The 13471-nt window shown below is 36.7% G+C and overlaps 1 protein-coding gene across 5 annotated transcripts in view; it reads left to right on the forward strand.

Annotated features, from left to right (window-relative positions):
- Window positions 1–13471, forward strand: part of LOC101742820 (RNA-binding protein Musashi homolog Rbp6) — a 557845-nt gene that overhangs the window by 249478 nt on the left and 294896 nt on the right. For all 5 annotated transcript variants that reach the window (XM_012697538.4, XM_004923172.5, XM_012697537.4 and 2 more), the window contains exon 4: window positions 2449–2533. In XM_012697538.4, the coding sequence (XP_012552992.1) occupies window positions 2449–2533 (85 nt within the window). The remainder of the gene's footprint in view (window positions 1–2448; window positions 2534–13471) is intronic.

The raw sequence follows: 13471 nt of genomic DNA on the forward strand, positions 1-13471 counted from the left end.
ACCGCTATTTGTTCCTGACGTTGCGGTTTAGGGTTTTACCTCGAGCCGGCTCCTATATTTATTTTCTTCGAGTTTTGTCCAAACATACAATAGCCGAGTGGATTAACGGGCTCGTTTCGATAGTTCAGGTCTAATGCCGCGGGAAACAATGGGCTTATACGAAATACTACTGGGTATTTGTTCACTAAGCATACAATTAGACATCCGTGAAAATACGCTAAGCTTCCACGTGTGAGATAACTGAAACAATTAACTGCGAGGAGAGTGCGTTTCCAGAGGTATTTTTGGCCACGTACCATCCGGCTATGGAATGAGCTCCCCTCCACGATGTTTCCCGAGCGCTATGACATGTCCTTCTTCAAACAAGGCTTGTGGAGAGTATTAAGCGGTAGGCAGCGACTTGGCTCTGCCCCTGGCATTGCTGAAGTCCATAGGCGACGGTAACTACTCACCATCAGGTGGGCCGTATGCTCGTCTGCCTACACGGACAAAAAAACGTATTCAATGAAAATTGGGGTAGTTCAATTATAAAAAAGCGCTTGTGTTATAAAAAAATCTGTTGAATCTCACCACGTGTTTGAGAACGTGAATGCAACAGTTCGTGTATAAGCACAAAAAGCGCGGGGAAAAAATACCCAAAGACTATATCGTTGGCGTGCCGCTTTTGATATTTTCAGTGGAAAACTAGTGACGAGTGACGGCTAACTGGTTTAAGTTGTAATGGGATAACCACTACACGGCATTCCGGTATCAAAATCTCGTCATCCATAAATTAAGGGGAAGCGCTTGCCGACTGAACGGTTTAAGCTTCATTGTGCATAACCAAAGAGGGACATGCAACATCCCTGTACGGATGTGAAGTTAATTAATGTCTACGTTTCATTAGACTGAATATACGATTTCGGAATTCCAATCTATACTAATATTATAAAGCTGAAGAGTTTGTTTGTTTGAACGCGCTAATCTCAGGAACTACTGGGCCGATTTGAAAAATTCTTTCAGTGTTAGATAGCCCATTTATTGAGGAAGGCTATATTTTAATCAATATGAATAAGAGATTTGGTTAATCTCGTTATTCATATTGATTAAAATACATTTATGTGTATGTTATAAAAGTCATTAAAAAAACAAATAGAAATTTATGATTAATAAGTACTAAAGTCGATCTCATATTACATGTCTTAATATAACAAAATAATAAAACAAACAAACAAAATTACCAAGACCTACGTATTCTTATAAATTGAATCTTGAAAACCGATTCAGGTAACAAAAAGCGCTTGTAAGCTTATTACCAAATTTTGTAAAAGAGAATTGAGTTGTACCTCTTTCGAAAGAGGAAGAAAATAAGGCACGTACCCTTAAAGATAAGTAGGACGTAACTCCATTCTGAAAAGGGCCTCTCAACTGCGCCAGCGCTATGCCACCATCTTAAAATGAACTTCGAGCCTCTCCGACCGCGATTGAGATAAGACCAGATAGGGGTTGTTATGAGAGCGATCAGAGGTCAGTGATTGGTGGTCGAGGTACATAGTCGGCTTGATGCGCGGTGTGAACTGAAGCCCTCGTTATTTTCAATTTCCATACACGAGCACCCTCTATACATTTCTCTACGTATGATATGTGAGTGTATTAAACCATGAATCTTGTAAAGACCGTAGATGATTTATTTTGTAGGACTACACCTGTTTTATTTGATTAAATAAACGCATCAAAAAAAGATTAATCATGTCAAGTCCACCAAGCAATATTAAAGAAAATCTTAAATGAGTATATTAGAAAAATCCATCTTGACGAAATTAGTCTTTAAATTAAATTGTAACTTCAATTATTATAACTACAAGAATCTACAATATCTACTCCAATTACAATTTTAAAATAGGTAGTCGTGCGAAAGAATTGTTGAAACGTTCTAATTGTCTGAATACTCTTTCAATCGGAAGAAAATTATTAAATTCCTCACTTTAACGAGAGAAAGACGGCGGGGCTCAACTAGTACTTGACCGCTTTTTAAAGCAGAATTTACGGAGGTGGGCGTTGTTATTGTAACAAATTTCTTGTAACACCTGTAGGCACCGAAGCCAGTGAAGTAACGAGAAAATTGTATTTCCATTTTTACAATTTCAATTTAGTATTAATTCGAGTACGGAGCACGGTCGGGCGCGCCGCCACATGTAAAATATGAATCGGCTAAGTGAAATTAAAATGTTCTATATAAATTGAGAATTTTGCAAGTCCTAAAGTGGAGAAGGTTTTTATGATTTATCGCCCTAACGAAATTGCGCAGCGACTACGACAATATTTTTTTCATGAAACTATTGTTTGCAAAAACATAAACATACATTTAATCAAGTACTCGTTTATGAAAAAATATTATAGGTAGGACAAATAAACTATTAAATAACATAAATTCTGGATAATATTTAATAAATAAAAAATTGATTTCAGGGGCTTTGGCTTCATCACCTTCGGCGACCCAGCTAGTGTAGACAAAGTATTAGCGCAAGGAACACACGAACTAGACGGAAAAAAGGTATGTTCTATTTTAGCTCTAGCTCTAGCTAGTTATTATTATAGCTCTTAATTATTCTAAAAAAGTGATACATACATTTTTTATTTTTATTCCTCTAAATACGTAGATGAGCTCACGGTTTATCCGTAGCTAAGCGACCCTTGAGATCTCTTGGTAGAAGTCTCCATTGAGTTTTAAATCGTCTGTCGCACCTTTCAAATAGAAACGTATAACTAAACTAATAAAATAAATAACATTTTAAATATTTTTTTCGGTACTAACTTATCTTCTTAGTCTTATCGTAAATTTCCATCGGTTAAACATAATCAAGAACTTACTCAGAAAAAACCTTTTATATTAAATAAATCAAAGCTCGATTTTGTTTACTTTCAAAATTGGCCAACTCAAATAAGTTCAGCATTAAACATTTGATTACTAAATAAATAGGAAGCACAAAAAAAAATTCTCGTGAATTTTCGATTCAAATAGGAGTGGCATTGAAAGATGCTAAAATGATTACGAAGAACTAACAAAGCTCTCATAGATCTCTTTGAATGTGATATTAATTACCAGAGGAATAAGAGTTATCCATTACTGAAACAGTAGTTCGGAATACATTTTTTTGACCTTCTTCTTCCAGTGCCTCTTCAATCCTGAAGGTTGGCCGTTAGCCGGCCGTTTTTTTGACCACTTCTTTTTAATTTACTCCGGAACGAGCATACGGTTTATTTGATATGTGGGCACAGGCGCTCATAGACATCAACAGTATCCGAGGCACAGCTATTACTTTGTTACAGTTGAGAACTCTTCAAGCCTCGTTTAGACAAGAACGCGTTACAACCTTCGGGGATTCATTTTCGCTCTTACATTTGTGCGTTTGAGGTCACAGCTCAGTGTTGTATGAATCAGCGAAGCAGAGTAAATGCCACTTCTAGACAATAATAAGGTCACGCTGTTAATAAGGTCAAAATCTCTAACAATTTTTTTTTTTATGATTGAACGATTACTGCTGGCCCGGAGGCCTTTCCAGTTTCACCAGAATAGGTGGGTGAGCAAAGGCTCAGCCAGCAGGGGTAGGATTTGCTAACAATTGCCAGAGCGCCTCCGAAGGAGACCTAACAACTCAAGAGCAATTGCTTCGCGAATGAATTTACTACCGGATCGGAATCGCGACCCGCTGAGAAGATCCGGCGAGAAACTCAGCGGGCTTCCATCTCTAACTAAAGCATGGCTTGAAGGCAGCCTTAACTGAAACTTTAAGCTGGAGCATGTACTTGTGGACTAGCGGACAGTGATAGTTATACTTTAAATCATGTTGCCCACGTGTTACTGAACATAGGAGAGACTACTGAGTAAATATTATTTACTATGCATTAGTTTGAAAAATCTTAATGATTTAGGTAAATAAATAAAATTAGCAGTCCACGGAGCCATGTCCCAAGCCACTCCTAAATTCACTCTCAGTACTTTTAGGCATTCCAAACACCAGTTAGCGAACAAGAGTTCAACGTGCAATCTAACTAATTGATATAGCCCACTTAGTTTCTAGCCAGATTTTCTCAGGGGTTCGCGATTTCGAAGTTGCGGAAAATTCAGCGAAGCTCTGCTCTTGTTAGGGCTTATATTATAGCAAACTCTCAGAATATAGTTTTGTAAGCTCGCACACCAACCAACAAATAGCCTCTGGAGGCTACCGGATAATAGGTAGACAAAAAAAAAATCGTCTAGGTCGAATGAGGTTTTTTTTATTTGCATATATGGGTAGACAGCTCACAGCTCAACCGGTGTTAAGTGTAAGGTTACCGGAGCCCATATACATCTACAACGCAAATGCCACCACCCACCTTGAGATATGAGTTCTAAGGTCTCAGTATAGTTACAACGGCTGCCTCACCCTTCAAACCAAAACGCTTCACGGCAGAAATAGGAAGGGTGGTGGTAACTATCCGTGTGGACTCACAAGAGAACTACCAGTGAAAGGCTGACCCTTGTTATGTTCCAATATTTTGCATCCTGAATTATTAAGGAAATTTATATAAAAATAGTACGTACTATCTTCACAAAAGACATCTATGGCCATAAATACTGTTACAATTAAAAATAAACAAAATATTACATTGGAATTTGGAATCTGTCATTTTTATATGATTGCTCATTGAGTTTTCTCATTTTGGCGCAAATACATTGTACAATATTTTGCGATATTAAAATGGAGTGGGGTGATAAAGAGAACCGAATCGCTGAGATTGCATTACACAAAGTAGGTATGGAGCCAAAAGCAATTTTTAAAACTCTCCATACGCTTGGTATTAGTAAAATGTTTGTGTGCTGGGCTATTAATAGGTGCAATGAGACCTCCTCTGTTTGTGATAGAAAAAGATCTGGCCATCTACGTAGTGTTCGTACGAAAAAGGTGGTCAAAGCATTAAGGGAAAGAATTCGAAGAAATCCTGTCCGAAAGCAAATGATTTTATCTCGGGAGATGAAGATAGCACCTAGAACCATGTCGCGTATTTTAAAAGATGACTTAGGACTTGCAGCCGATAAGAGATGTACTGGTCATTTCTTAACTGATAATTTAAAAGAGAATAGGGTGGTAAAATCGAAACAACTACTGAAGCAGTACGCAAAGGGAGGTCATAGAAAAAAAATGTTTACGGATGAGAAATTTTTTACAATTGTGCAACATTTTAACAAACAAAATGACCGTATTTATGCTCAAAGCTCAAGGGAGCTTCCCAATTAGTCGACAGAGTGCAACCGGGGCACTATCCGACTTCAGTAATGGTTTGGTGGGGTATTAGCTATGAAGGAGTGACTGAGCCATACTTTTGTGAAAAAGGTATCAAAACATCGGCACAAGTGTATAAAGATAACATTCTTGAGAAGGTAGTGAAGCCCCTTAACAACACCATTTTCAATAATCAAGAATGGTCCTTCCAGCAAGACTTGGCGCAAGGTCATAAAGCTCGGTCTACGCAGTCTTGGTTGGAAACGAATGTTTCGGACTTCATCAGAGCTGAAGACTGGCCGTCGTCTAGTCCCGATCTTAATCCGCTGGATTATGATATATGGTCAGTTTTAGAGAGTACGGCTTGCTCTAAGCGCCATGAGAATTTGGAGTCCTTAAAACAATCCGTACGATTGGCAGTGAAAAATTTTCCCATGGAAAGAGTGCGTGCTTCTATTGATAACTGGCCTCAACGTTTAAAGGACTGTATTGCATCCAATGGAGACCACTTCGAATAAGCTTTTTATACTTTAAATTGTTTTATATTTATGTATTAAACTAACACAATGTAAAAGTAATAAATGTTATTTGCCATATAATTTTTTTTGTTTTCCTTTGTAACAGTATTTATGGGCAGACTAAGTATATGTATATGTATATTTATTAAATACCTATATATGTATATTAAATGTTCTTGCGATTACATAATACTGCCGAAACGTTTTTTTTTTCGCAAAGTCTAGTGGTCGTTATTACGATTATGAAGCGTTAAAACACAAATGCCTTAAATGTTTGCGCGCACAAAATTTTGTTGCCAGCCTGTTAAATTGGTTACAATTTAAATTGCACAACTTGCTTGTTCCGCAGAAAGTTATGGCGGTGAATTTATAATATTTTTTTTTTGGGTTTTCACTAAATGATTTAAGCTGTTGCTCGAACATTTTAAAATATCTTTTATTCTGATGGTTTTGGTAAGCCTTGTCCAGTATTAAATTGCATATTTTGAAACATGAAAATTTCAGTATGACTTAATATCCGTTATTATTAAATGTTCACGTGTAGTGTGCATTTGAATCACACATGCACATAGCACGTGCCAGCTTGGTGATGAGAAGGCTATTCAAGAGCCGTTTATTGCTGTCCGGTTTTTATTTACAACCAATTGTCTCGGTCTGATAATTAGCACTTAAAATCAAACTGGAAGTGAGAAAGCTGCCTACCTACTACAATAAAAATAAAATCTACGAATTAGAATATACTAGTGGTAGAGCGTCTCATGAGCCGGTACGGGTAGGTACTATTACCCGCTTATTTTTGCCGCGAAGCAGTAGTCTATCCCGGATTGAAATGTAGATTAGTCGTCGTACATACAATTCAAATTTAGAACTCAGTTACGTTGCTGATGTCAATAATGGGCTCCGATTACCACTTAATGCTAGATGGGCTGTGAGCTCGTCCACCCATCTAAGCGCTAAACAAAGCTCCGTCATCTCTATTTTTACACTTAAGCAGTCGTAAGTGTTAGTTTGAAATTTAAAATAACCGTTAAATAATAAATACGAGTCGACCTCATGTCTCAAGGAGTGGCTGTATTCTAAGGGCTTCAATAAAATTTACTTTCAATTTACTTTAAGGTATGAGTTAAATCAAGATTTGCGTTCGAATCTGCTTACTCTTTGTACCAACTAGAAGTACGTTCTCTCAATTAAGTGATGACAATATTAATTTTGTTACGCTCACCTTTATCATTGGTCAACTATTGATTTATGTAACTTATAGCTCGCTGAACCGCTTAAGCAATAAAAAAGAGAACGCCAAGTATTTTATTCGAAACAACGATGAATTTCTTGTTTTGACATTTATGTAGACAATAATCATCTTTGTATCTCGATTCTACGTGTACAGTTGAAGAAAAAATCGATTACAATCGTTCGCCGCGTAACAATCTAGATAAATTACTGAGCCGATCGTTGCTCGCTTTGATTAAATTATGGTACACTGGCAGAAGATTAGTCGAATCCTCGCAAATCGACTGAAAACTGACTGAGACTATTTCGCGATTTACATAAACTAGGTACGTGAAAGATCGTCATTTGTGTTTTTTCGTGAGTCCGGATAAAGAATTTTGTCCCTTTTAGTTGAATAAAGGGAGAACGGTTTATGGCGAGCTTGATTAAATTTTAGGTGATAATTGCGTTAGGTAAATTTTTGTTTTTCGTAATATAATTTTCAATGATTTTTTTTATTGCCCTTGTAGGCAGACGAGCATACGGCCTACCTGGTGGCAGGACCTCTTGTGAGTCCGTGCGGGTGGGTACCACCACCCTGCCTATTTCTGCCGTGAAGCAGTAATGCGTTTCGGTTTGAAGGGTGGGGCAGCCGTTGTGACTATACTTGAGACCTTAGAACTTATATCTCAAGGTGGGTGGCGCATTTACGTTGTAGATGTCTATGGGCTCCAGTAACCACTTGACACCAGGTGGGCTGTGAGCTGGTCCACCCATCTAAGCAATAAAATAAAAAAAAACCTGATGGTGAGTGGTTACCGTCGCCCATGGACTTCAGCAATGCCAGACGCAGAGCCAAGCCGTTGCCTACCTATGAATTTTAAAATGCAGTAGATAGGTAAAGTACATTGCGGCTTATCCGGTGTTAGGTGGTGACTGATGCTAATGCGTAGTGTGTAATGGGAATGCAGCTCCCATTTCTTGAAGTTGAGATCTCAATAGTATTATATATTGTTTATTCAACTTTCAGACCGGAACGAATGTTCGCGGTGGAAATCTCAAAAAAATATTTCTAGAACATTTTCTTTATACCGAGTTGCGTTTTTCATTGGTTATCCTAAATTAATCCTTATTGCTCAATACGTAACCGACTTCTGCTACGAATCAATCATGTGTTCTGATTTAGGGGTAAGTCGATATTTCGATCCAATTAACAGTTCGACTTCACGTCACAAGGTGGCATTCATATCGCCGTGACTATGGTCTCCAGTAACTTCCTTACATCAAGTCGACTGTGACCACGTGCTACGGAACCAATCTAAAAGGGCCCTTAATATATTATTTTGTGAGTTAAATAAAGGTTCCATTTCACATCAGACATATTTCGGTCCACAAAACCTTTCACCGAGGCGTTTGATGTAGAAATTAATGTCCAAATAAAAAAGTTATCTATCAATAAAAATGTAGATAGAAATTGTTGAACGTAAACTTATAACGAGAAAATACAAACGGCCTCAGAAGAAAATTAAACTGCCAAAGGAGATTTTTAAAGCTTCAGAATAAACGAGTTATTTCGGAACCCCACAGTTTATAGTTAAGCACATTATGGGGTTTGTTTGGTAATTAAAATTTTTATTGAACTCGGAAATTTTCTTAAGCGGTTTGTGTTATGTTGCTTAATAAGTCTGTCATGACTTTAAGTGACTTCTGTGTTTTGTGCAATTAAACCCGTCTTTGTTTTAAATACATACATATATTTTCAAATTATTTCTCGGGATTATGATAAAAAAGGGAGAACCTGGGAGAAGTCACCGAAAGTGACCTGATTACAAACTAGAATTCCCTGTACTATGGAAACCATAAACTGGTATACATACTTACGTACGTTTAAGTATATGAATAAACACTAATATAAATGAACACCCAGATAAGAAGTAAACATGTTAATTACATGAATATTTTCCCAATGCAGAAATTATTACTAAATGGTACAGGTACTTAAGACAGGGTTGTTTAGCATACTCGTATCGAATGATGCCTATACTCTTAACGCATTATTTCCAAATAAACCACTTTCCTAAGTTGTGCTTACTAAGTATTTGTATGATGATGAAATTACATCTTAAATTAAAAAAGTTAACTCGCAGATTTATTTCATTTACTATTAGGAGAAGGACGTAATTTAATCCCGCACACGTATCTGCTTATCCTGGCCATTTCTGCCACCAATCAGATTTCAATACCATGTCTCATGAAACATGATACTGGCTTTTGCACTTTGGTTTATATGAGCTCCGTCAGTTCCTCAATAGTAGTCGGACTACTAGACCTATATGAAAGCTACAAATTTAAACTAAATTTGTTAAGCATCTTGTTCTCCCCCCTCTGCCTCTTCATGAGTTCTGTCTCATGCGAGGTATGGACGTTGGTTGTTGAGCGACAGGAGGTTTTAGTCAGTTCGACTGTGACATGCCCCGCCCTCCATCCCCAGTGGAGGGCGGAAGTCCGGTGGTTTCTACCTGACCAAAAAAAAAAAGAAGCATCTTGTTCACCTTTAATTCGGACTTGAAATAATCGATGCAACACTCATATTTTATTGTGGGCGATGAAAATGCATAAATACGAAAAGTTCCCGATATTTTTTTCCTAAATAAGTTACAGAAGGAAAAATTGTTCGCATCAAACTTAACACAATTCCTTCGTTTCTGTATCTAAGCGGAAAAGTTAATCGCATGTCTTTACGTCGTAAATTGTTCACATTTTTCGTGAGTACTGCCTGAACATAATAGCCTTCTGCGTCATCAATATTTATACCGATGTTTACGATTCAACCACTAAACATTGTGCACATGTGCCATTCCCTTTGTGTTCCGAATCAAAGCTCATAACATACTTCTTTTACGTCTATCTATTTTATATATGGCAGTAAATTTGAATATAATTTTGAGGGAAATTGTTTTTTTTTCGTTTACAGATTTATAAGGAGTGTGTGGAATACCTTATCTTTAATTAGTTACATTTATATTAGAAATGTTACTGAAAACTAAAACAGTTAGAAAGGGATATGAAACACGTTATTTCTACTTAGCAAAATGAAAGTTGTAGCTTGATGATACATGGCGGTATAAATGTTGACTACACTGTCCACCTAATATTTTTTTTTGTTATGTCTTTGGTGTGTGGACGAGGTCGCGGCGTACCTGGTGTTAAATGGTTACAGGAGCAGGTTACAGGTAATCGAAATCTACAACGTAAATGACGCCACCTAACTTGAGATATGAGGTCTAAGGTACTGCTTGCTTTTACAGTACAACGACTGCTCCACCCTTCAAACCGAAACGCACTAGTATTTCACAGCAGAAATAGGCAGGATGGTGGTACCCACCCGCGACCTGTCAGGAAAAATGTAAAAAAGCAGTAATAGCACCGCTTAAAACCATTTTATACGAGTCGTTGTGTAATATACTGACCTTTTTAACTTAAAATATTCTCAGTCTGAAATACAAAACCCAGGATTTTACTAAATTAGAATAACCTAAAATGTTCATTAAGAATATTTTCTCATTTTAACTCTAAATAACTATATTCTGTGATTATGTAATCAACATTATTGGCCCCGACTGTAAGTAAACTTTTCTCATTTCTGTTTTATCATGGGCAATGGAACTTTATTTACTTCCTCGTTGAAGTTACTTCTAAGAATCTTCGATTCGAAGAGAAACTAGATAAGATGGAAGCTCTAAGGTTTCAATCTTTTTAAATTGAATTCAGATGCAACATAACGAACGAATATAATTTTTTTTTGTTCTAACTAGTCTAGTCATAGAAAAATATTGTCTAGTTAGAATATATTTCAATATATAAGCTATCGGAAATAAATTGTTGTTTTCAGTATTACTGATTAGTGTGGGGCATAGCTAAATAAAAATAACTGGTATATTAGTTTCCGCTAGTCTTTAAAAGGTAAAGATAATCTATTGTATGTATTTTTAAGCAAAGATGTTCGAGTAAAATTTACGGTCTGTGTATTTTTTTTTTTTTACTTATTTGATTCAATTTATTATTTTTATTTGATGAAGCAAGTTTCAGTGCGGAGAAAACTACGAAAAATTGTTAATGTTGAAAATGAGCAAATAGTACGATGCCCGGGTTTACTTTTACCCAGTTGAAAAAAAAAATTAATTTGATAAACGCAACGAATCTCCCGCCATTGCTCTGAAATAAAAAAAATCTTTTCTTAGAATCAAGTTGATGCATTACTCCGTCTCTGCGTGAAAGAAAGATGAAGCGAAAACATCTTTCGCATGATTAAAACTATTTTTACAATGTTATCTTAAATTTATTACTTTCATTTGGCAATTTTCGAACATTTTACACTATACGTAAGAATAAGCCGTAAAAGCAATTTTAATTTCAAAGTAATACTTACTTAAAAATTATCTGATTCTATTCGATGGACGTAAAACATAAGCAAATTATAAAAGTAAGTCTTATTTAGGATTTTATATGTATGATTATAAGTAGTGTTACGGTATTTTGCTTATATAATTCATTTTGATGATGTTTGAAATATTTTACAGTTATTGTGGTCACGCAAAACTAGAGTAAGAGCACAAGTGATGCGTATGTACGAGTATGTACAGTTTCTATGGGCTATAAAGTAAATTTGGACACAAATTTTCATAATATTTTTCCGGAATATACAGCATTTGCGACCCAACTCCAATAAATCACGGACACTTAAAATGTCAAGCATTTTTTGGTCAATTGAATGTGAAATATTTATTTTTTTGCGCTGTTATTTTTAACAACATATTAAAATAAATCATAATTTAAGGCTGACTATACTGAGACCTTAGAACTTATATTCCACTAACGGTGCTTTTAGGTACCTCAAGCACCGGTCATCGTTCTCGTCGAAACGGTCGAAGGGCTCGACGAGTAACCCTCAGACAGAGCCCACTGAGTTTCTCGCCGGATCTTCTCAGTGGGTCGCGTTTCCGATCCGGTGGTAGATTCTGCGAAGCAGGGCTATTGCTAGAGTTCGTGTTAGCAACGTCATCAGGTTTGAGCCCCGTGAGCTCACCTACTAGTTAAGGTTACACTGATATAGCCTTTCAAGGCTATCAGCTAAGGTAGGTTAAAAAAAAAAAGAATTTATATCTCAAGGTGGGTGGCGCATTTACGTTGCGGCTCCAGTAAACACTTAACATCAGGTGGGCTGTGAGCTCGTCCACCCATCTAAGCAATAAAAAAATTAAAAAGGCTGTAATATTTCATCTACATTTATTTGCATCGGCTAAATATTTATTAAAGTGTTTTTGATGCATCTTAATATGATTCGAACAAAAACCTCAGTAATCACTTCATCTTATATTACAAACGCAAAGCGCCTGTTCCTATAGCATAAACTTCGTGTAATGAATAAAGTTTAAAACGGAACACACTTTTCATTTTAACTGCCCGTTAGGGCCTATCAAGCCGTTACGATTGTGGAGAAGGTCCATTATTTTTTCCTTGTTTTGCCAAGTATTTTTGTGGACTTAACATCTGGCTTTGGCAAAGGCTCGCAACTTTTTCACAAGGATTTAACAATTATTGAATACTAGATACTAATAAGTAAGTTAAGATTAATAAGTGTTAAGTTAAGATTATTAATGGTATTTTATAACAATCCTCCCTTTTGTTCATTCACCTAACCGAGTATAATTCCAGTCTTTAACATGAGTCGTGAATCTCAAACATATTTCACCAGCGCCGCCTCAAGTGGCTAACCATTCAGCTATGGTGCTCTCTTATTACTTAATAATTTCGGTCGCCCATTTTGCGGCAATAGATCGAAGTCTAATTTCCAATTGAATTACTACTATTTTACCCTTCAAACCGGAACGCTTGATTGAAATGCACTAGAAATGATCAGGACGTGAAAATACTATTTTTTTAATGCCCTACTCTTCAGATCGCAAATCGTAATGCTCCGGAGCCGAAATAAATAGAATAGTTTTTATTTTTTTTATTGCTTATATGAGTGGACGAGCCCACAGCCCACCTGGTGTTAAGTGGTTGCTGGAGTCCATAGACATCTACAACGTAAATGCGCCACCCACCTTAAGATATAACTTCTAAGGGTCCAGTATAGTTACAACGGCTGCCCCATATTTCAAACCGAAACGAATTACTGCTTCACGGCAGAAATAGGCAGGGCGGTGGTACTTACCCGTGTGGACTCACAAGAGTAGAATATTACATCTTCGAAACCCTAGATAGAAATTAAAGGTAGGGAAATTAAATTAAAGGTGAGATTACTGGTATTACGGATGCTGTTTTATAGAATTTAGTTGTACTAACTAGATATGGCCGTGTAGATGAATCCGGATTCCGCAATGAATATTCGGACTATTAGTAAGATCATCTGATCTGATGCTTCTAATTCGTGATTGTATGAGCTTAGTTTCTGCATTTGAACGAATTCTCCATCTTCAATCCCATGTTTGCATCGGA

The sequence above is a fragment of the Bombyx mori genome, chromosome 10 (genome assembly GCF_030269925.1).
Source record: "Bombyx mori chromosome 10, ASM3026992v2".
NCBI classification, from domain to species: domain Eukaryota; kingdom Metazoa; phylum Arthropoda; class Insecta; order Lepidoptera; family Bombycidae; genus Bombyx; species Bombyx mori.